The 22,841-nt window shown below is 44.5% G+C and overlaps 1 protein-coding gene across 2 annotated transcripts in view; it reads left to right on the plus strand.

Annotated features, from left to right (window-relative positions):
* The window catches only part of LOC102938683 (amyloid beta precursor protein binding family B member 1 interacting protein), a 104,132-nt gene that overhangs the window by 35,928 nt on the left and 45,363 nt on the right, over positions 1-22,841 (plus strand). For both annotated transcript variants that reach the window (XR_006289077.1, XM_007058482.4), the window contains exons 2-5: positions 3,233-3,304; positions 6,984-7,071; positions 11,728-12,017; positions 16,161-16,238. Coding sequence is in view for 1 of the 2 variants with exons in the window: in XM_007058482.4 (XP_007058544.1) it covers positions 3,233-3,304; positions 6,984-7,071; positions 11,728-12,017; positions 16,161-16,238 (528 nt within the window). In the remaining variant the exon portion in view is untranslated. The remainder of the gene's footprint in view (positions 1-3,232; positions 3,305-6,983; positions 7,072-11,727; positions 12,018-16,160; positions 16,239-22,841) is intronic.

Raw genomic sequence — 22,841 nt, forward strand, 5'->3', positions numbered from 1 at the left:
AATAATCTGATAAATTGGGTGAACTATTGGAGAATTCAACAACCAGTTCTCTTGCATCAATTTTTTTCACCAATCTATTGTTCAACTCTCAACAAGATTAGCTCCTTCTGAGTTTAGACCATCTCACCTCCTAATCCTTTCATCCACTGTAAAAAAGCAATCTCCTCTTTTGACAAGACCTTCTGTAGCAACTGGAAAGTACTTGTTGCCCTCTTTACCTTCCTGTTGTGCATTTTTTAAAAAAAGCAAAGTATAATTTTGACGTAGCAAAGCCTTGTCCTTAAACATAAGTAGATCATTTTAAAAAAGTCAAATCAAATCAATAGGCTCATGGAGTTAATGGTATTCCTATAGCTGATATTTTTCCTTCCCTGCTAAATTGTAGAAAACAGGAAAATTAAGAAGAATTTGTTATTTATGAAGCACCAACAATATATTTGGTGATATACTGCAACTCTGTTTTCATCACATGACAAGCATGAATTTGCTGTGTCTGATCAAATACAAACACATCTCTGTCTCTTAATGAAAACTCTGCATTCCCCTAATCCTAAGTATAATGGGAAATGCTTAAATTGCAGTCTGGCTATTGCTGTAAGGCTAATGGTTCCAATAACTGAATTAGGATTTAATAATCAGTTACCCCTACCCAGTAAATTACAGAACCTCCACATACCTTTGGTTATTGCTCCTGAATCTGTGATTATGTAAAATTAAACTCTTGATATATGTATTAGTCATTTTTGTTTGTACAGTGGTATTATAGGCAATTGTCTCCTTGATATTCCTTCCCTAACTCCGTAGAATAAAAATTACTTCTAGCAAAGGAAAACAAAATCAAATCTGAAAGTTTGTAATGTAATAAAAACATCCACTTTGAACTGATATGTGTGTTTACATGTCTAATACCACATGTCAATCTTGTAGATCATTGCCAAGCGTCTGTATCTATCCATAAGTATTATAAAGCTCCTAGAACCATGGTGCCTAAGCATTGCTCCCTATATAAGCAGTCATTTGGTATTTAAATCATACAAAATATTTTTATGTAGTCAAAGTAACTGTGTATACAGTATACAAAAGGACAATCAAGTTACAGACGTCTCAATTGACTATTAAACTATATCTGGTGTACCAGATGTCTGCGTAGTGAAATTTTGCACTGATGTGCAGCAGCTCTGAGTCCAGTTCCCAATCTTGGGTTCCCTTGGGTTGGTAAGACCTCAGAACACTGTGCATGCACCTGGACAGATTTTCTGTTGCCCTGTTTAGCTATTTACACTAGTGCAAAGAGTCCAAAGTAGGTGTAAAACTACTAGATGACTATAGCATTTTACACCAGATTACAGAATGTGCAAATGATGACATAAGGGGAAGGACAATCGTCTTTATCCCCATGCCAGAGGGCCCAAGGGAGGTAGGCAGAGCGGCTCATGTTGCTCTACTAGAGACCTTTCTGGCTGAGTACTGAGTGCCAGTGGGGCACTCAAGTTAAAAGGAAGCCTCATTGGATGAGTTGTGATACACAGGAACCTTTAGTGTGGGTGGTTAAAGGGAGCTAGGAGGAGGGAGGCTGTGGCATCCTCAGGTTCCATCACAGTTTTGAAGAAGTGCCAGAAGTCCCCACAAATTACAACATTTACCTTGGACCTGATGTTGCTTTATTTTATGCAGGGCAATTAAGCAGGTAAGAATTGTTTAATTACTGACCACTCTAACTATTTACCCTGTATGTACATAGTCAGTGCCATGGACTCTCAGGATAGTGACATTAATTTTTGCCTTCCAAAAATAATAATACACAAGTACCATAAAATCAAAAATTTTCAAGATTCTCAGTGACTTCTTGTATGTATTTTCCCTTAGGAAAGCTGAGCTCAGATACAGCGTCTGATTTGCAGTAAGGGCCTTTGTTTTGCTGTGCTGTTTCCAGCTGGATTGAATGAGACACAAGCAGATCACTGGTTTACCCAAGCTCACACAACAGTGAATCAGGAACTCAGGCCAGATTAGAAACCAGAATCTTTTTTAGGTTCACAGTCCTTTGCTTTCAGCTGGGATTTTTAGAGACACCTAAGGGAGTTAGGGATTTAATGGGACCTGCAGGGGCTTGGCTCCCTAAGGCTTTTTTAAAAATCCCAGCCTCCATTAGTTTTAGTACAGTTCAGTAACCAAGTAAAATTACCAAGTAATTCTCAGGAAAAGGGTATTTATTGTATAATTATGGAATAGTTATGACTCTAGGTGCTCTGTAAAATTAAGTGCCTAAAGACTGGTGCAACCTCCGGTCCCCTTTTCCTGCCACTCCTTGCAATCACCAGGCTTTCTCCATGTCCCTTGCTGACCACATCTAGAGAGCTCATTGGTCTTGTGACGTACTGAGCACTTTTGCCCCATCCTGCAAGACATTAAAGTGCATGAGCAGTCCTACTGAAGTCAATGGAACTACTCACATGCTTACAGCTCAGCAAGTGTTTAAATGTTTTGTGGGATCAGTTCCAGAGTATTCAGCACCTTGCAGGGTTGAGCCCGTAAGTGAGAGAGTGCAATTTGCCAGGCTCCCAGGTCAAGTACCTTTTAGCATGTTCCTGTATCTCAGAAGCAACTGCATTGTCTCTGTCTTTGATGGTCTGCAATAAACACCCAACAGTGTAAGACCAGAGGTATCTCAAATAAAGAAATGTTTGGTTTAACATAGGGAGAAATATCAAGACAAAAAATTAGGTGGATCAAACCGTATCCAGTCCTTGTACTAGAAAACAGCACAGCTAAAATCTTGTGGTTACAGTGGTTTAAGCCAAGGACTGAAATCTTCACACTGTGTGTTCAGGAGTTTGTCAGCCTCAAATTTTCAGTTTTTCTCTCCCTCTCTCTTGACTCAGTTTTAGTTGTTTAAGGTGCAGATTTATTAGCTGGTGACTTTTAATCAAATATAGATTATACATTGAGCACCGAGACTGATGAAACTACTCAAGAGCATAAAATTAAGTATTTGCTTAAGAATATGCAGGATCAGAGTCCTAATTAATCAATTATTTCTAAATTATTTAAAGATTTATCTGCTAAATTATCATGAATAAGAAACTGTTTTTTTTTTTCAATATAAATTGGAAAGGCTTTGTAAGAAATTAACTGGATGAAGTTGGGTTTTTTTCTGTGTTTATAGAATTGCTTCCAAAGTTTTAAACAGACTAATGCTGATGTTCTTGTCCATGGGTTTATTTCTTTTCAGATGGAGCAGACATGTGATGATATAGATGAAATGTTCAGCAATTTACTGGGGGAAATGGACCTGCTGACGCAGGTAAGTAATCTGGTTGAAAACAAGGGATAAGAGAAATTACTATAAGGGAGGGAAACAAGGAGAACGCCTTACCTTCCTTATTCCTCTGCAAATACTCATTGCACCTACCTACTGAATAAATACAGGTAGTCTTTTGAAAGTGACTTAAAACTGATTTTCTCTAAATCATGTTGCCTGCACAACGACAAAAGTAACATTATAGTAGACTAGAACATGAAACAGCTCTAACATGATATCAGAGGCCTTTTTCAAAAAGTTAATCCAGATTCCTAGTAGACTTAGCCCCAGAATGTGCAATTGTTTTGCTATGGAAACAAGAAGAGTTTGCATCTGAATCACCATGGATGAACACTTTGCGTTCATGTTTAAATGAACTGTAACCTGTTGAAGCACAGAATTCTAGAAATGTAGGGCTGGAAGGGACCTTGAGAAGTCATCGAGTCCTGCCCTGTGTGCTGTGGCAGGACCAAGTAAACCTAAACCATCCCTGTTTGTCCAACCTGTTTTTGCAAACCTCCAGTGATGAGGATTTCACAATTATAAACTCTAAACTGAGTGAACTATAAACTATGAAAATGAAGACAAAAATGTTTTTTACTAATTTGTTGACTATTTGAAAGACATCTAGCGTAGTGATTCATCACCACATGTGCCAAAATATGAATGGCACAACACTGATGGTATTAGGGAATATGTGTATACGAAATATTGTTCTGGAAGGAACTTTAAAACAACATGAGTCTCTTTCTAAACCCAAGACCTTGGAAGATTTCCTACACCAAAACTGGTAAGATTGAGGAAGAATTCATAACCAAAAACTTGTTATACTCATTAAATTTGTTTTAAATTAAATTGTGCTTAATTGAAACACTTAAACTGTCATCTGGAATTGTGTTCGAGGTGCCCTACTTAAAGCCTCTAGTTCTGAAGTCTTTCTGTTTGTTGAACCCCAGTCTGCCAAATTCAAGTCCCAACATTTTGTGACCCTGAATAGGAATTCTGCTTGAAGCATCTTGAAAGCCTAGAGAAAAACATGGTTTAATATGACCGTCTTGGCTATCAAAACCAAAACACTTGGTTCCCTGTTAGCTTTCTGACTTTTTAACAGCTTTAGTTATAATTGAGAACAGGGTCTTTTAGAGTAATTAGTTTCATAGTAAAATATTGAAATATAAAAGAAAAACTACTTTTGCTTTGTATTAATTTTTACTTTATGTCTTCCTCATATTCCCCCTGTTTTTCTTAGAACTTTTTCTAAGAACTGGTTCTTCTAGCTTCTTATTTCCCTAAACTATTCTGTGAATTGTATTTTTTCTTCTTCCCTTTTATTACTGTCTTTGGTCTCTCATTTATACTAAGGTCTCTCTATACCACTCTGGCAGTGTAAACAAGCCAGAACGTAAATGTAGATATGGCACATTCACAGGATAAACAGGCCTTAGACAGAAAGGGCTGATTCTCATTTATACTACCTCTTCATGTTTAATTTTTAACTACTTTTCTGCACGTCCATTGTTTTCTCTTTCATAGAATCATAGAATATCAGGGTTGGAAGGGACCTCAGGAGGGCATCTAGTCCAACCCCCTGCTCAAAGCAGGACCAATCCCCAACTAAATCATCCCAGCCAGGGCTTTGTCAAGCCTGACCTTAAAATCTCTCAGGAAGGAGATTCCACCACCTCCCTAGGTAACCCATTCCAGTGCTTCACCACCCTCCTAGTGAAAAAGTTTTTCCTAATATCCAACCTAAACCTCCCTCACTGCAACTTGAGACTATTACTCCTTGTTCTGTCATCTGCCACCACTGAGAACAGTCTGGATCCATCCTCTTTGGAACCCCCCTTTCAGGTAGTTGAAAGCAGCTATCAAATCCCCCCTAGTTTTTCTTTTCTGCAGACTAAATAATCCCAGTTCCCTCAGCCTCTCCACATAAGTCATGTGCTCCAGCCCCCTAATCATTTTTGTTGTCCTCCGCTGGACGCTTTCCAATTTTTCTACATCCTTCTTGTAGTTTGAGGCCCAAGACTCCAGATGAGGCCTCACCAATGCCGAATAGAGGGGAATGATCACGTCCCTTGGTCTGCTGGCAATGCCCCTACTTATACAGCCCAAAATGCCATTAGCCCTCTTGGCAACAAGGGCACACTGACGCATATCCAGCTTCTCGTCCACTGTAACCCCTAGGCCCTTTTCTGCAGAACTGTTGCCTAGTCGCTCGGTCCCTAGTCTGTAGCAGTGCATGGGATTCTTCCATACTAAGTACAGGACTCTGCACTTGTCCTTGTTGTCCTTTGATTTGTCTTTTTCAGTTTGCTTGTACTTCCACTCTTTTCAGTTTTCCTTTCTGACCAGTATGAAATACCATTTCCTGTCTTTAAAAAAAAAAATTAAAACATTTCCTTTATGCATTTGAGCGCTGATCCAGCAAAGCACTTAAGAAAATGCTTAAGGTAAAGCAGGCCAGTAGTAAGTACTTTGCTGGATCAGGGGCCATGATTGCCATTTTTGTCTTCTCTATTTTGTATATAAACTCCTTTCTTTAATTCCTTTTATCTGGTCTTGTGAAATTATCTTATGTGTTTATTTCCTTCCTTTCCCTATTCACACCTTCTCTATTTTTGCAAGTGTGACTAGTCATAATGCAGAAGTGACATTTTGAGTTCACATTTTCAGCTTTGCACAAGTTCATAAGAAACTAACATTGTGGGGCTGGAAAATCATAAGAAATGAACTAGTAAAAAAGAGTTTTTATTAATATTTTTATGGAAAATTATCACCAGTTTCAGACAACCTAGTAAATATAAACACTTCTGGGATCATTCAGCTGCTAGAGCCAACTATTTCGTCAGTGGAAATTACAGAGAGGAATCCTCTTTCCTTGCCTTAATTTTGTATGCTTCTCATAGTTTTCTAAAGCACCAGTCCCCAACCTGCATTCTTAGAAACAAACTGCAGGCTAGAGAAATTCTCCCTTTAAAGAAGCCATTCACCCATAGAAAACATCATGGAGTAAACAAGACCAACACACTAGTATGTGGGTTTCTGTTTCTTGAGGGAAGAACTGAGTTTGTTAGAATAATTATCAGTGTAACCTGGTCAGTAAACAATGTTCCCTCTAATTTTTTACATCCATGTGCAGAATGAATTTTGTTATGTGCATCAATACGGAGGTGATGTATGACTGAGGTGGGGCCAAGGGTTTTGGAGTGTGAGAGGGAGCTCAGGGCTGGGGCAGAGGGTTGAGGTGTGGGAGGGGGTGAGGGCTCTGACTGGGGGTGTGGGCTCTGGGGTGGGGCTGGGGATGAGAGGTTTGGGGTATGGGAGGGGGCTCAGGGCTGGGGCATAAGGTTGGGGTGAGGACTCCGGTTGGGAGTGCGGGCTCTGGGTTGGAGCTGGGGATGAAGGGTTTGGGGTGCAGGCTTCCCTGGGGCTGCGGTGGGGAGAGAGGACTCCCCTCAGCCCTCTCTCGCCACAGCAGCCTGGGGCTGGGAGAGAGTGCCTCTCCCTACAGTGGCAGCTCCAGGGCCAGGGGAGAGGCACCTCTCCCTGCTGCATGCCTGAGTGGCCCTTGATAGCCGGCCGCACAGCTGTGCAGCTTAGAGGGAACGTCGTCAGTAAATATTAGTATCTTAATGATAATTATATCATCAGCGCCTTTCTTTTTGTTCCATCTCCACAGAGTTTAGAAGTGGAAACTGTCCAGCCTCCATCCCCCAAAGAATCTAATAAAGAATATAACTTTACAGTTGGCTTTAAAGATTTAAATGGTAAGTGATTGGAAGGATTATGTAGTGTTGCTGTGATGTGTTTGTCAGCCTTCTGCCAGTTGGAATCAGCAGCAACAAGGGCCGGGTTCTGTATCTAGGAGTCCCTCTTAACAATACAAAATAGAATCAGCTCGAGCCCCAACCCAGTAATCTGAGAAAATTTACCACCAGTCCTTGGCACCTCTAAGAGACCATACTTCCCCTCTCCCAAGCACTGAGTGTGGGTAACAAAAGAGAACTTTTAATAAAAGGAAAAGGGAACCAAGCAATAGTTGGGAAAACCCCACAACCATGTTCAAAAGCATGCCACCATAAGCAGAATCCCAGCCCCACAGTGCATGGGGCGGTGTCCTTTGCCTCAGTTTCCCACTTTGTGGTGGGAAAGTCTGACAAACGAATGTGCCTTTAACACATCACTCCCCCATCCTCCGTGCATGTGGCTGTCCTTGGTTAGCGAAGACCCAGAGTTCAGAGGTGTGGTCACAGGGGTTCACCTTCTACTCCACAAAGGGTGTGGGGGGCGTCAAGCAATGTCTCTGTGGTCGCTGTGTGCCCTTGCTGCTGGTGGTCATGTGCTGCCACTGTTGGACACTCACTGCCACTTCTGCAATGCCATGTTCTGAGGTTCCACTGCTTAACCCAGGTCTTCAGTGATTTCAGCTCTTAGTGATTTCAGGTAGCAGGAAACCTCACTGCCAGTACAGCCTCTGCATTGTGTTTCTTTCACCACTATCCCAACACCAGGTCTAAGACCCCCTAGACTTTCTTATCAGTGATTCAGCACTGGTAATTACTGTACAGAAACAATGCCTCTGAATAGAGTCTGATTAGCTCTGTCTCTAAACACTAGAGAGGGGAAGCTCAAAGGGTGTCTAGGACAATTTGGGCGGAGTCCACACTACCAGGTAGCATAGCAATATAATACAAATACAAGGTCCCCATCACCTGTCTTTCACTGGGATTTGACATCCCTACCCCCCCACTTAGAGAGTAAGGTTCAGTTTAGGGTGACCTCTTCAACCAGGGCTGTCTAAGTACAGTTCTGTTGCCCTTTACTCAAACAATAAGGATAACCACGTGTCATTACTCTTGCACTAAAGTGATTTGTAACCCAACACCAGCCAAAGGTGATCATTTTGGCAAAGCAGCTCCATCATGCTGCATACCGAGGCAGAATAGGCATGTCTATGCAAACACGGTTCCTGAAGTCTTTTCCCCCAGCTCATCACTAATGTCAGGGGAGAGCTCATTCAGACATCAGTTACATCTAAAAAATACCACAACAGTGGAGGAGTAAAAAGCTAAACATCCATGATTGTCAAAAGCAACCAATGATTTTGGGTATCTCAATTTGACCTTAAAGAGGTCTGATTTTCAGAGCATGGGTATTCAGCACTTTCTGAAAGTCAGGCTTGTGAAGGTGTCTCAAGTTGGACACCAAAAATAGAAATCACTAGTCACTTTGGGAAATCATGGCCTAATGTCTTTCATATTTAAATGTTTAATGAAACTGAAAACTAAGATTGGTAATGTTAGTCTGACAGATGGAATCCATGAAAGGAAAACAAGACTGTGTAATGTCATTTGCGCTTGGCCCTGGTAGGGAATCTGTATTTATGGGTATCTGTCCTTTTTTCAGTAATAAAACAATATGACTAGAGCTTTGAGAATATTGGAAACTACATAGGTTAGCATATTGTTTTAATGTGTATGTCACAAAAATGTCCTAATTATTACAGTAAAGAAAGATAGGACTTGTTTAGAAGTAATTTAGGTCCCATTTCAGGAAAGTCCTTAAATACATGCTTAAATTCATCCCTGCTCAGAGATATGCTTAAGTGCTTCCCTTGAATTGGGGCCCTACAGTGGGCCAGCCTGGGAGAAACTCTCAGCCAAACCCAGCTCCATTTGTAGCCATTTCTTCAAGGCCCTGCCTATTCTTCATTATACAGACAAAGGGAAATACGGAATAATAACAAAGGCAGCAGTTCTGTTCTAGACTGAGATTGTGGGGCTCTCTGACCTCCAGTAGCTGAAGGGTCAGGACCTCACCAGGCTGTGGGAGAGGCGGGTCCGCAGGGCATTTGCCATCTTGTAGCCTTCTGCTGTCTTCACAGGAAAGTATACTCTCAGTAGAGCCCTGTATATCTGCGGATGTGGATAGCTGCGGATAGAAATTGCTATCCGCTGAACCGCAGGATTCTCGCAGGAACCACAGAGGCGAAAGGAGCAGAACATGGGGCCGCCACTCCCAAAAGTCAGCGCTCTGCGCTGGCAGCTCCTCCCATGTGGCTGTACTGCCCCAGCCCCACCCCTGTCCCTTCCACACAGCTCTCTGTGTGACTGCGTCTCCTGTCTGGGGTCTGTACAGCTGCACCGGAGGACAGGCCTGGGGGCGGGGCTGGAGCGGTACAGCCGCACGGGAGGAGCTGCCAGCACAGGGTGCTGCTGGCTCCTGAGAGCTCCCCACGTTCTGCTCCTTTCATTGCTGCAGTTCCCGGGAGAGCCCTGTGGTTCAGAGGATACTGATTTCTATCCTCAGATATCTGCATCTGTGGATATAAATTTGTATCTGTGCAGGACTCAGCTCTCTCCTGGTCCCAACCAGGCTTATGGGGCTGGAGCCCTCACGGGAATCACATCCATTCAGTAGATGCTGCTCAGTAGAGTCTGCTGATTCCCAGCACCTGACTGCTGGGCTTCCCTCCAGAACAGGGGCGGAGCTCCCTGCCCCCAGCCCTTAAAAGGGACAAACAACCCTGTTGCAAAACCACTGTACACAGACACAGACCTCTAGTTCTTCCAGACTCACTAGCTCCTGGACTAGGTAAAACCAGACCTTTCTGTCTAATGTCTCGCCACAGGATCTCTTAACTCTGGCCTACATTAAGCAATCGTAGGAGGGGGCTGTTGACTCAGCTAGAAACTCCAGTTAAAAGAATTATCTCATTTAAGTGTGTCAGAGTTGAAAACACAAAACAAATGTGGAATGTTTAGATCTGTTTTGGTAAAACATCTTAAAAGAGAAATTGCATGGTTTGAACTGTGATTGAACCGGTCCTCAGAGGCCTGCTTATTAGTTTATGTGTGGTAAGTTACTGATGCATATTGCACAACTGATATAGTATGTGGGAATGTGACTTTTCAGATATTATTTTCTTATAGCTTAAAGCCTCACAGCTTGATTTCCTCTCACTAACACTGGTTTTGCACCTGTGTAACTGCATGGATTTAGTGACGTTACTCCTGTGTAAGCCCCTTGGGATTTAGGGAGCACAGTCCCTTTAAAACCTGGTCCTGAGGCAGAGGTTGTTCCAGGACGAGCAAGTGCTGATTGGTCCAGAGGGAGCGCTGTGGAGAGAGGGAGAGTGATGGGGTGTGTGTGTGTACTGCGTGTCCACATACGGGCCACCAAGTGTAACTCTAGCACCCTAGTGGATAAGATGGAGTCTGCTGGCAGCTCTGGCCAACAAAAGGCGTGCGCAGGAACGCATCAGGGAAGCACCCTTCCACCCCCAAGGCACTTGTTCCAAACCCCGCCCCCTCCCCCCCGGAATAAACACACACACACACACACACACACATACCCCAGGATAGTACAGTTAATATGGAGAGGGAAATATTTATTTACAGAGGGATGAATGGAGAAAAACAACTGGGGGAGAAGATAGGGGGAGTGGTAAAACAGGGTTACATTCAACATGAGAACCCACGGATCCAGTGGTACCACAGTATAAAAGGATAGACTCAGAGCAAGGTGTCTAGACTCAGAGTTCAGGAATCCTGGGCAGAGTTCCAGTCCAACAGGGAGTCCTGGGCACTCTTGGTCAACTTTGACTCCAGTAAAATTTTCCCCAAGAAATGCCTCTGTTGCCTTCGTCTGCCGCTGTCTGCAAACCCACGCAGAGCGACAACCTCCCCACTTAACTAGGTACAGCCTCCCTCCTTCTCCCAGTGCAAAGTCACAAGCTGCACTCCTCATGGTCCTGTGCAACTCTGGGCAACAGAGATGCTAGGTCTGGCTCTGGTTTGTCCGTCTCAGGTGATTCCTTCCTAGCACAGTGCTTCTCCTGACTTCTGTGCTGGGATGTCCCCAGTCAGTGGTCTGTCTCTCCCAGGCTTTGGGCTGGTTCTCGGCTGCTTGGTTACATGAGGGCCTGCTGTCTGTAGGCCCTCTTGTCTGGCGCTCCAGACACACACATGCCTGGGTCGCTCTCTACCCTATGGACCTTAGAGCAGCACAGCTGTACCGCTGCAGCTGTGCTGCTGTCTGGTCTCATTGTAGCCACTCTATGCCACAGGAGAGAGCTCTCCCATCAGCATAATTAAACCACCCCCAACCACCCCCAACGGTAGCTACGTCGGTGTGAGAGCATTTCCTGCGTAGACAAAGCCTCAGATACTAATACAGTTCTTTTAGAAAGGAAAGTTCCCTTCTAGTCTATCTTGGAGCATGATCAGCTTAATAATTATCCCCAAAATACACCTGTTCCATAGAATCCAAATGAACGTCTCCCTCTTTAAAACTGTCCCCTTTCCCTTAACCTCTACAATTAGCATCCTCCTCTGCAATTTAGTTTTCATTGAACTGAGTGCAAACTGTTTTTCATGTCATTCACTCTCTAAAGTATTTTGTCGGGGGGCGTTTCTTAACAGAATCATTAAGTGCACTGGAGGACAATGACTTGGATGCTTTAATGGCTGATCTGGTAGCAGACCTAAGTGAAGTTGAACAGAAGACATTACAAGCACAGAAAACTTCTCACTACCCACAAAGTGCAGTCACTCAGCCTTCAACAGGTGTTTGTGCTGCTGCTTCTTCTGGTTATAAATCAAATGTCCCTGTTACTACCACTGAATGTTTTGAGGATGACTTGCCCCCTCCACCTCCAGATCCTGATTTCGACCTCCCACTGCCACCGCCTCCTCCTGAACCACTCACTCAGGTAAGCACTGAAGGAACCTTGTACCAAACATCCCCATACCTTGTGCTGTAATTGTGTAGAGGCTGTTTGAGTAGGAATGAGGAAGAATAGCCATGAATGAACTTAAATGTTAGCAGTAAAACAGCCATAAACTGTTGAATGTTAGATGCCCATTACAGAGCAGGCAATAACAATAGCCATGGTCCATTCCAACTTGGCATGAAATAGCCTACAGTGACACTGTTCATAATTGAATACACATGTTAGTACAGTTTAGGAAAGTTTTGATAGCTGCTATATAGAGGCAAAGGTCACCTTTGGGACCTGCAAAGCCTGTGGCCATGATCGCATTCTGGCTTGTAAAGGAGAATCTCAGTGTTTCTGGCCATTGTGGTGAGAGATTTGAACAGCCATCGATTAATGAAAACTGATTATTAGGACAGGAAGCTTGTCACTGATTTTTTTGGTTTGTTTGTTTGTTAGTAGATAGTAAGGTATTCATGCCCCTCCTTCTTATAGACACCTGCGACTGGCCTTTAGGGTCTGTGAAAATCTTGAGGTCCCTAGATTTTTGGGAAGGCCCCAGATTAATTAATTACAGCCCAGGCTGCTGCTACTAATGGTACAATAGTAGGATTATTGTCAGCTCTGGCCAGCTTCTTGCAACTGACTTGGCTCCTGTGCTCAGCAGCTAGTGTGACCTCTAGCCATAAGGAGGGCCTGCTCAACTGTGTAAAACTGCAGCATTTTCCCGTAAACTGAACGCAGGGTTGAGATCAAGAAAGGACTGCATTCTAATCCCAGCTCTGCCACGTCTCCCTCTGCTCTTCTAGGTCAAGTGACTTAGGGAAACTAAGGCAGAAAAGCTAGATGTAAAAGGGGACAAATCCTACTTACCTGCCTCACAAGGCTGGGTGCAGGTATTAAGTAGCTAATGTTCATAAAGCACTATAAAGTCAGCAGAATGCAGACACAGCCCTTGGTGACTGGGAGCCTAGTGACCTCTGGACATTTGTCTGTCTTAAACATCTGTTTGTGCCAGTGGAAACTATATGAACTGATTCTAGTGCAAGCCACTAGGCTCCATTTCTCAAGCTGTGGGGAGATCCTAAAGATCCCCTACCCCTCCCAGTGCATATACATGATATGTAAACAGCTCTATTTACATGAGGGATGTATCAAAGAATAATTTTACTACCCCTCCCCAGATCCTCTGGCAAGTCTGTGCATAGTGATATGACCATGATAGAGAGGAGTCATTTGTTATTTGGTGAGCTGGGAATCAAGGTAGTGAGATACAGTTTGCAGGACCACCCAAAAATGCCAAGGCCAGCTCTGCACAGAAGCATAAACAACATATTGCAGTTTAAAAACTTCATAGCAAACTGACCATGCAAGGAGCACAACACTGAGATAATCCGTAGTAGACACACTTAGCATAAAGAATAGAAATTCTGTGTGAGGGGGAGCTCATTGATCAGACACACAGGCAGTTAGAGGGATAGAACTGACTTGCAATTGCTGTGTGGGGAGATAGTCACGCTGTCTGAAGAATGAAAGCTGTAAACATGTGGGAGGACCTTCACTCTTTGCTTTTCTCTACCTCAAAGGTGGTTACTTGTTTTAAAATTACCTTTGAATTTTGGAGTAATTTCAGTGTGTGTGAAAGGCAGCAGCCAGCTAGCTTTGAAAACTGAACTCCTTTATTTAAAATACATAAACAAATACAGAAGATGCACTATTAGGACAAGCTTCACTTGCTGACCTACAAACATACCTCCACCCTATTTTGGGGAGACCATTGCTTGAGCAGACTCCACGTTCACTGATGACCTGATCCAAAGGCAATTGAAGTCAGTGGGTGATATTCCATCCACTTCCGTGGGTTTTTGGATCGGGCTCTAATTCTTTGGTTTCAGATCCCCAGTGATAGCTTCCCTGTGGATAATCCTCCACTGTGGAACATCCTAGGGTATTCATGGCTGGAAGAGAAAATAAGATCTTTGGGCCACAACAGCAGAGGCTTGGACTTAACAGGAATTCTTTAGGGAAGGTGTCACTGGATCTACTCACCACTAGGGCACCTCCTCCTGTAGGGATTAGCTCCTTCCAGGTCCAACACCCCCTTCTGCCACTCATTAATGCTCCCTGGCGCCTCTTTCCCTGTGACTCAGGATACCCTCTCTTCATGACTTGCCCCTCTGGTGCAGTCACTGTAGTCCTCTCCTTCTGGGGTATCAGCAGTCTTCTGCTCCACTGCTTAGTCTGCCCCACTTCCCCCAGTGGCTGATAGGGGGACCTAGGCCCACCCTCTACTCTAGGTTCCAGTCCAGGGACCCTATGTGCAGAAACTTTGGTCTGTTTTCCCTCAGACCCTGTTACTCTTTCCTTGGATTCCTTCCTTCAGCTTCTGGCTCCCCCCTCTCCAGGAATAACAGCAGACTACTTAGCTCTTAAGCCTCAAATCCACCCCACCCTACTCCCAGAAGTCACAGCAACCTACTTCCTCTGCAGTCCCTTTCCGCTGCCAACTTCCTGGCTTTATACCAGCCCCACCTGTTCCTTCTCCACTGAGCTCCATCATCAATCAGCCTTTCAATCCCTAGCTCCCCCCAGGTACAGTCTATCAGGTTAATTAACTTAATTTAATCTGTTCTGCCTTGTGTGGGATGAACACCCCATCACAGAAGGATGCAAGACATTTCCTTCACCCTCTTCTTTCCCCAAATGAAAAGAGTTCCTATGAGATTGTGTGCTATGTCAGATCTCCAGCCACTGTTCCCAGAAATCTCCAACGCTCTGCAAGCAAATGGGGATGATAGTCTAAAGGAATCTAAGCACAGTTACGTCCTTAATTGGCCTCCTGGTCACAGATGCAGCTGCACAAAAACACTGCCTGCCTCCCCAGACCTAGCTGAAGTTCAGAGTGCTCCCGTTATGTGAGATGCTGCAAACATCTTGATATGCTCCTAATTGCGAGGCTTGCTGTCCACATGCAATATTGTCATATATTGCTATTAACTGAATGGCAGTGTCAATGCCAGAGGGAAACACTGCACAAAAGGAATGGGAAAGAATTGATTAAACATGGATGTTTGCTTTACTGTCTTAGTCAGTGAGTATTTTCTTTGAGATGATCTAGCATGTTCAGTAGTGCACTAGGACAGAAACTGCCTCCCAATGTTTTCTGATTGGAAGCTGGATTTGGCTCCAGTTGTCATAGCAATAAACATCCACCCCTTCAGAAAGAAGTCGTGGAGGTAGGAAAAGATCACCAGTGACTACAAATTAGAGACTCTTCCCTGAGGGCAAGGAGAAGGGGGAAAACTGAAGAGAGGCAGCCCTGAATTTGGGGAATTGGCAGAGGATCTTGAGGGAAACCGAGGTCTCAGTGTTGCATTAGTAGCCCATCATGATCTCAGAAGTCACAGGTGGTCACTAACCTAAGTGTAGCCCCTTATAAAGATACATTACAATAATCTACTTGCGAGGTGACGAAGGCATGGAGAACTGTTGGAAGGTCCATGTTGGAGAGAAACAGTCCCAATCTTTATATCAACCACAAAGGAAAACAGGCACTTCTAGCTGTTACAGTGACTTGGGATTCAAATTGTGCATGACGTGGTTGCAAACAAGGTGGTCAATATGATCCTGGAAAAGCGTGTTCTCTGAGCCCTAAAAGGCATAAATTGAGAGGCAGTGAGTTTGCTATTCCATGCTACTGTCCACAATACTGTGTCATTCAGCAGCCAGACTGCCTCCCGAGGTGCAATCACTTTTTTCTTTCTACAAGTTCAGTTCAGACCTTACTGCCACACCTACTGTATGTTAGTTATCTCCATGAGAGCATAGGGGAGACCTGTCTCCATGTTCTACAGCAATCTGTGAGGCATTGCCCAAATCATCTCACTATCCTGTAAGAGATCCATGGCTGGGCAACAGAGAGCCTTTGTCTTGTGAATCAGAATTAAGTTTGGGGCAAACGGGGGCTAAGCCATCAGTGTCCATTGATTTCCTGTAGCTGGCACCTGTGCCAATGAAGTTTCCCTTGATAGGCCTTGTGATGTTGGTATAAATAACTATGAACAGGTATTTGCATGTAAACATGGCACTTTGTTAATTTATTTAACAGAAAGCTTACTGAATATCTTGCTGTTATTTCAGGAAGATCTAGAGGCACAAGCAAAAGCCGACAAGATTAAACTTGCATTGGAAAAACTGAAGGAAGCGAAGGTTAAAAAGGTAGGACTTAAAATATTGAAATTCTAACTTAACATACAATTGAGTGTGTGTGTATATGTATGTATGTCAGAGTTCATTGTAATACATTGTTTATAATGTTAGTCTTCATATCCTTCCTTTATTTTTTGTACATTTTAAAATGTACATTTAGCACTATCTCATATTCGTACTTTACGTCATGTACCAGAGAAACAATATTCTATCACTCTACCTCTGAAAGCACTGAGAAAGGTTTTAATTCTTAGTTCCATTACCTGAACAAAGCCCATATCCTTATAATCTGTTTTAAGGAATTGGAACCTATGACCAAATATTATTCAATCACCCTAAGCTGATACCAAAAATTTTAACCTGTACTTTTCCAAAGCAGTGTGTATGGATTTCGCCAGATCGCTCCAATGGAGTTGCATTGCTAAATCCCCTAATGGCACTTTGAGGTATAGGCAGTACAGTAAGGGGCTGACCCTCAGGAGCACCTAGAATTCCAGTTGAACTCAACAGGAGCTGCAGTTGTTCAGCTTTGTACCCTTACAATCCAGTTTGAGTAAGGCATGAGGGGAAGAGGCTGCCAGAGACCAGAGCCTGTAGGGCCTCTGAACACATGGTGCAGGTCTCCTATGAATTTTGGGGTGTCTAAATTGAAACAATTCCCACAGAGACGCACACACTCTCCCCAGAGGACATATTAAGGGAAATCTCTGCTCCATAATCGCTGTCCATATTATCCCTTTTACGTGCATAACAAGTGATGTCCTTTTGGGCAAACAATTTATTTTGCATCTTTTGTTTTTTGAAAGATATTAAATATTTAAAGTCAGAGTGTTTTAGAAGTTAGACTCTGATGGTCTTCCTGTTGCTAAATACCGTCTGTGCTGTAATTAGTGTCATACTATGAAGTTTAAGGAAAATTAAAACAAAATTAGAGAGAGAGAATCTTCTTTCACTTCTAAAAAGAGGCTGTTAAACACCTTGTGGCATAGAACTGTGAAAATGGTGTAAAGCACTGCAGGCATATTTGTGAGCAGTCAAAGAACTGGAACCAGACATTACTTTCCCTTGTTTCCTAAACGTGTTTTAGATTATGCATGTCCAACATACTTTCTGCATATTCTCCACCACAGCTGGGCTCCTTATTTTAGAAAAAACATTTTGGGGTTTGAAATCAGAGCAAACATACAGTTTAGCTTTTTGATGTGCTTTTCTTTTCCAAGGCCAGGTGGGTGAGGTAATATTTTTTTATTGGACCAACTTGTGTCGGTGAAAGAGGCAAGCTTTCAAGCTTACACAGAGCTCTTTTCCAAGTCCTTCTTTTCAAAAGTCTGTATGGACTTTTCCTGGTTGCTCTTAGTTCTGTGTTATTACCTCTGCTTTAGTAGAGATTTGCTCTGCTGCAGAGTCTTGTATGCAAACATTTTAAAATGAGTATTTACTAAAGCTACAGCACTGGGAGAAGTTCTCCCAATTTTTCAACATATGGTTCCCGGCAGGGAATTGTTCTGCTGTTTCCAGTGCAAGTGGATGACCTGACTGTTCTTCTTACTGTGTATTCGCAGTTCTCTGACTTTTATATTTTAGCAATTTTTTAATCTTTTCCCCCTCACAATAAACCTGCATATTGTTTCTGTCATTTAAAGAGTGCTTCAAGAGGAATAATGAACTCTTTTGATTTCTGCAGTCAATCACTGTAAGTGATGATCTGTCTATTGCAGTCTTGTACTAGTATCCACCATTGCAGCACATGAACCCAGGTTAGCTGATTGGCATAGCAAGGTTTCTTCCATTCTTTTCCTAATTTAAGTCTAAAACATCCAAGTCAATATTCTTCTTCGAGTAGATGGAGCCATGTATTCCAATTTGGTGTGTGTCACCCCAGCACGCCGGAGCCAGAGAATTTTGCCCATAGAGGGCCGATGCGTGCATCTCATGATCGTAGCCCCTCTTTTGGCTATATGAGGTGATGCTGCCCCTATTCTCCTCAGTTCCTCTAAATATGGTCTGTCGTGTGTGGGGGCCATCCCCAACAATGATCCCCACACATGATGTTGGCTGTGTCTAGGCGAAGCCCACGTCAAGGAGTGGTGTTCTATTTGCAGATTGTTGACCAAATGGGTGCAGGTGGTGAGGGATCTTCGTCTGAAGCGGCACCTGCTCGAACAGGCTATGTGGCCTGCTTCAGCACGAAGGTCCTCATGAGATTGGAGATCACCAGCGGTTTCTGAGAGTGCTGCTGCTTCACATCCAGGAGCTGGCGTCTCTTTGAAGAGATGAAGGAGTCATTCTCCATCAGGTGCGCTGAGGAAAAGGCCACTCCAGGTCATGTGGGGACTGATCCTCCAGAAGACATGTGGATCAGCATGGGGTAAATGTTGGTGCATGGGATGGAACAGGTCCCAGTCAACCACTCCGTGGTACCTCATAAGGAGGTCAGAGACCCTGTACTGTTAACTCTGGTTCTGACCCTGGGGCATCCATTGAGTTTGGTACCGATGAGGGCAATGCCAGCACCGGTTGATTCCACACTGATAGCATTTGAGGCGGCAACAGACCTTTTCTGCCTTTCTGTCCTGGCCTTGCCCTTGGTTCAGGACTTTTCCAAGGCTTCGTGTTTTATAGCCCTGGTGGCTGGACAGGCTCCTGAACCTGTGAGTGTTGGCACTCTAACTGGATGTGTCCCTTCCACAGTGAGTGGAAGTGGAGCTGGTGCCAAGCTCAGTGCACTGGAAAAGTCTTCAGCATCCCTGCAACCTGCACCGCCAATGTTACCATGGCACCGTCAATTACTTCGGTACCACTGCTGACTTGGTGTAAAGATCTGGGGACTAGACCCAGGGTCCGCAGAGTCTGGAACAGTTGATATTCCCACTGGGAGGCCATGCAGAGGCATAGCCGGGGAGCACCGTGGGGAGTAGGTCCTGCAGGAAGTGCTGCCCAAGAAACCCAGAGTCACAGTACCCTGCAGCCCTCTGATTGGCCAAACACCCTCTTTAACCCTAACGGTTGCCCCAGGAAGTTGCCTGGGCAATCACACAGACTGCAATTTGTTGCAACACCAGGCTTTGTTTGATCTCTGGTCTTTGACTCCAACCTGACTCTGACTCATCTGATTCCTCGAACTCCTGCTCGGCAACTACTGTCCCTGGTGGGCAGACCTCAGCCCAGTTGTGACCAGTAGGCAAGACTGCCTACGCCCCAGTCCCTTACACTTCAGGATCAACACTGGTGCCGTTACCAGATGTGATGGGTTCGGTCACAAAAACCCCCTTGGTACTGTCACCTGTTGTGCTGAAATTACCTCTGAGCCCGTTTTCCCTGATGGCTTGGGACTCCAGAACCCTGCCTTGTTGAGCCAGACACACTAGCCTGCTGCAACACAGACCCAGGTCTGAACCATGCCCCCAAAGCTCCAGGCTTTAACCGAAAACCACTCAGCAGGTTACCTATCTCCAGCACCCAGTTCTCAATTGGATCCAAACCCCAAATAAATCTGTTTTACTCTGTATAAAGCTTATACAGGGTAAACTCATAAATTGTCCACCCTCTATAACACTGATAGAGAGATATGCACTGCTGTTTGCTCCCCCAGGTATTAATCACTAACTCTGGGTTCAATAATAAGCAAAAGTGATTTTATTAAATATAAAAAGTAGGATTTAAGTGGTTCCAAATAATAACAGACCAAACAAAGTAAGTTACTAAGCAAAATAAAACAAAACACTCAAGTCTAAGCCTAATACATTTAAGAAACTGAATACAGGTAAATCTCACCCCCAGAGACATTCCAATAAGCTTCTTTCACAGACTAGACTCCATCTTAGTCTGGGCCCAATCCTTTCCCCGGTACAGTCCTTGTTCCAGCTCAGGTGGTAACTAGGGGATTTCCCATGGCTAGAACCCCCTTTGTTCTGTTCCACCCCCTTTTGGCACAAAGCCAGAATCTTTTGTCTCTCTGGGTCTCCACCCCTCCTTCTAAAAGGAAAAGTACTAGGTTTAAGATGGATTTCAGTATCATGTGACATGTTCACATGTCCTGTGAGACCCCAAGCCTCTATTCTTCCTGGGCTGATTCACAGGAACAAGGGAAGGCTGCAAGTAAACAGAGCCATTTACAACCAATTGTCCTAGTTAATGGAAGCCATCAAGATTCTAAGCCACCGTTAATGGCCCACACTTCGCATAATTACAGTAGGACCTCAGAGTAATACTTCATATTTCTAGTTTTAGATATAAGAATGATACATTCATACGAATAGGATGAACACACTCAGTAGATTATAAGATTTGTAATGATACCTTACAAGAGACCTTTTGCATAAAGCATATTCCAGTTGCATCATTTACACTCATAAGCATATTTCTATAAAACATATGGAGTACGTCACACCAGAAACAATGAAGGAGTACTCGGTGCAGCCAGTACCATTTCCGCCGTCAGCACGAGCTGCCTTGTCATTCTGGGCTATGGACAAGTCAGAACAGTTGGTCGCACCCTCAGAGCTAGCTCCACCTTTATCCCTGGAAGCCTGGGGCTCTTAGATCCCAACCTCGATGCCATTTTCCTCTCATTCTCCATCACCTGACCTGCATCGGGGGCATTCATGGAGTGCTGTGGGTACCAGGATTGGCGCTTGTCTCTCCGTCAGGGTGGGAGCCCTTGACTTGGCACCTAGTGGTCACCAATGCACTATCCATAACAGTGGCCTCCATGGAATCCATGGGATGCTCCTCATCTCACTCTCTAAGCGAGATCTCCAGGCACGTCTGTGGTGGTGACCATTGATCTGCTACAGGCCCAAGCACTGGGGAGCCTTCCCCTTGCAGCACCTCCAGAGTCATCCTATCCAGGTCAGTCAGTCCACGAGCAGAATCCAGCTCTGGCACAATTAACTGCTTCATCTTCGTCCCTGGATGATTCGGTGCTGCCTGGCTCTTCCTCCCCTTTGGTTCCAGAGGATTTCAAGGCATACCAGGACTTTTTGTGGCACATGACTGTTTCCTCTAGGTATCCAAGCAGAGTTCCTGCAGAAGAACACCCACAAATTACTGGATATCCTGCAGCCATCTGCCCTTGGGAGAATCATCTTCCCTATTAATGATGATGTAATGTCCTGGGTCTTGAACTCAGGCCTGGGAGTCTCCAGACAGCTGCCACATCCTGGCCTTCACCCAATGGCTACTTAAACCTGGTGGGCTGAGAAGCTACTAGCCCCAGCCAAGGCACCACCTGATTGGATTGGATTCTGATTGGAGAATCGCCCAGCTCAGCTGATTGGTCCAAATAGGCTATTTAAGCCAGGAGGAGGAATAGGTGCTTTCCTGTTGTGGCTGCATTGGACCCTGCTTCTGCCTGCCTCTTGCACCCAACCCCGTTCCTGTTTCCTGCTTTGCTCCTGGCTCCCTCCTTACCCCTGCCTTCATTCCTGTTTCCACCATGCTCCTGTTCTGTGCTTGATCCTTGCCTCTCCTCCTGCCCTTACACCTCACCTCCGATCCTCAGCTACCAGTCCTGGCTCTGACCATGGCTTCTGACTGTGACTCTGGCTTGACCCCTGATGGCTCTGGTGCTGACCCTTGGCTTCGTTCCCTAACCTGGATGCCTGCTCTGCCCACTTGACCTGACTCCTGCTCTGACTACTAGGCCAGACTGCCTACATCTCGGTCTCTGATGGCTGTGCTCCTTGAGCCTGCTGGAGCACACTGGCTTTGGTACCCCTTGCAGCAAAGTGCATGGAGACATGCTCCTTCATTCTAGTGCAGGGATTTGAGAGCTTTTACTTCCATACATCCACAAATTCCCTAGTTGTAACCTCAGTGAACAATAGAGCCCGGCAGGGCAGGTTTAAGTCCACTACCAAGGATAAGGACACTGAATGAATGGATCTTCTATCTGGACAGGACTAAACAGTTTTGTGCTTTGCCTCACTCCACCTCATATGCAGATCGTATGACCATGTTAAATGCTCTCTTCACAGACGATCTTTAAATGGATGAAATCCTTTATCAGGACTGCTTATGAGATAGCTTTGGCTATGCCCCCCTTCAGCAGGCGCGAGCTCGTTCTATGAGAGCGCAAGCAACAGCAGTAGCGTTCCTCAGTGACATCTCAATACTGGACATCAGCAGGGCTGCTACATGGTTGTCCGTACATAGGTTTATGACCCAGTATGTCATTACCGCATCTTCCAAGGTGGATGCAAGTTTTGGCAGGGCGGTCCTGCCATGCTTGTTTGGGTAGTCTCTGAGCCCTGTCTCCTGGGGTGTTAGTCACCTAAGTGGAATACATGGCTGCATCTTCTTAAAGAAGAAGCAGTGGTTACTTACTGTACCTGGTTCTTTAAGATGCGATACAGATGTGTCTTCCACAACCCACCCTCCATCCTCTCTGCATCAAAGTCTAGTCTATGGGTGTTTGGTGTGAAGGAAGTGACCGGGCGGCACAACCTCTCACATCGAGGTGGCACAACCGCTCATAGCCAGGGAAGGGGCTATGGCAATGCGGCATGAACACCGCTTCTCTATGGGTACTGCTGGGCAAAATCCGCGGTCTCCAGCATGCTGGGCATGCACACACCCAAGTGGAATACGCATCTTCATCGTATCTTGAAG

The sequence above is a fragment of the Chelonia mydas genome, chromosome 2 (assembly GCF_015237465.2).
Source record: "Chelonia mydas isolate rCheMyd1 chromosome 2, rCheMyd1.pri.v2, whole genome shotgun sequence".
Lineage (NCBI taxonomy): Eukaryota > Metazoa > Chordata > Testudines > Cheloniidae > Chelonia > Chelonia mydas.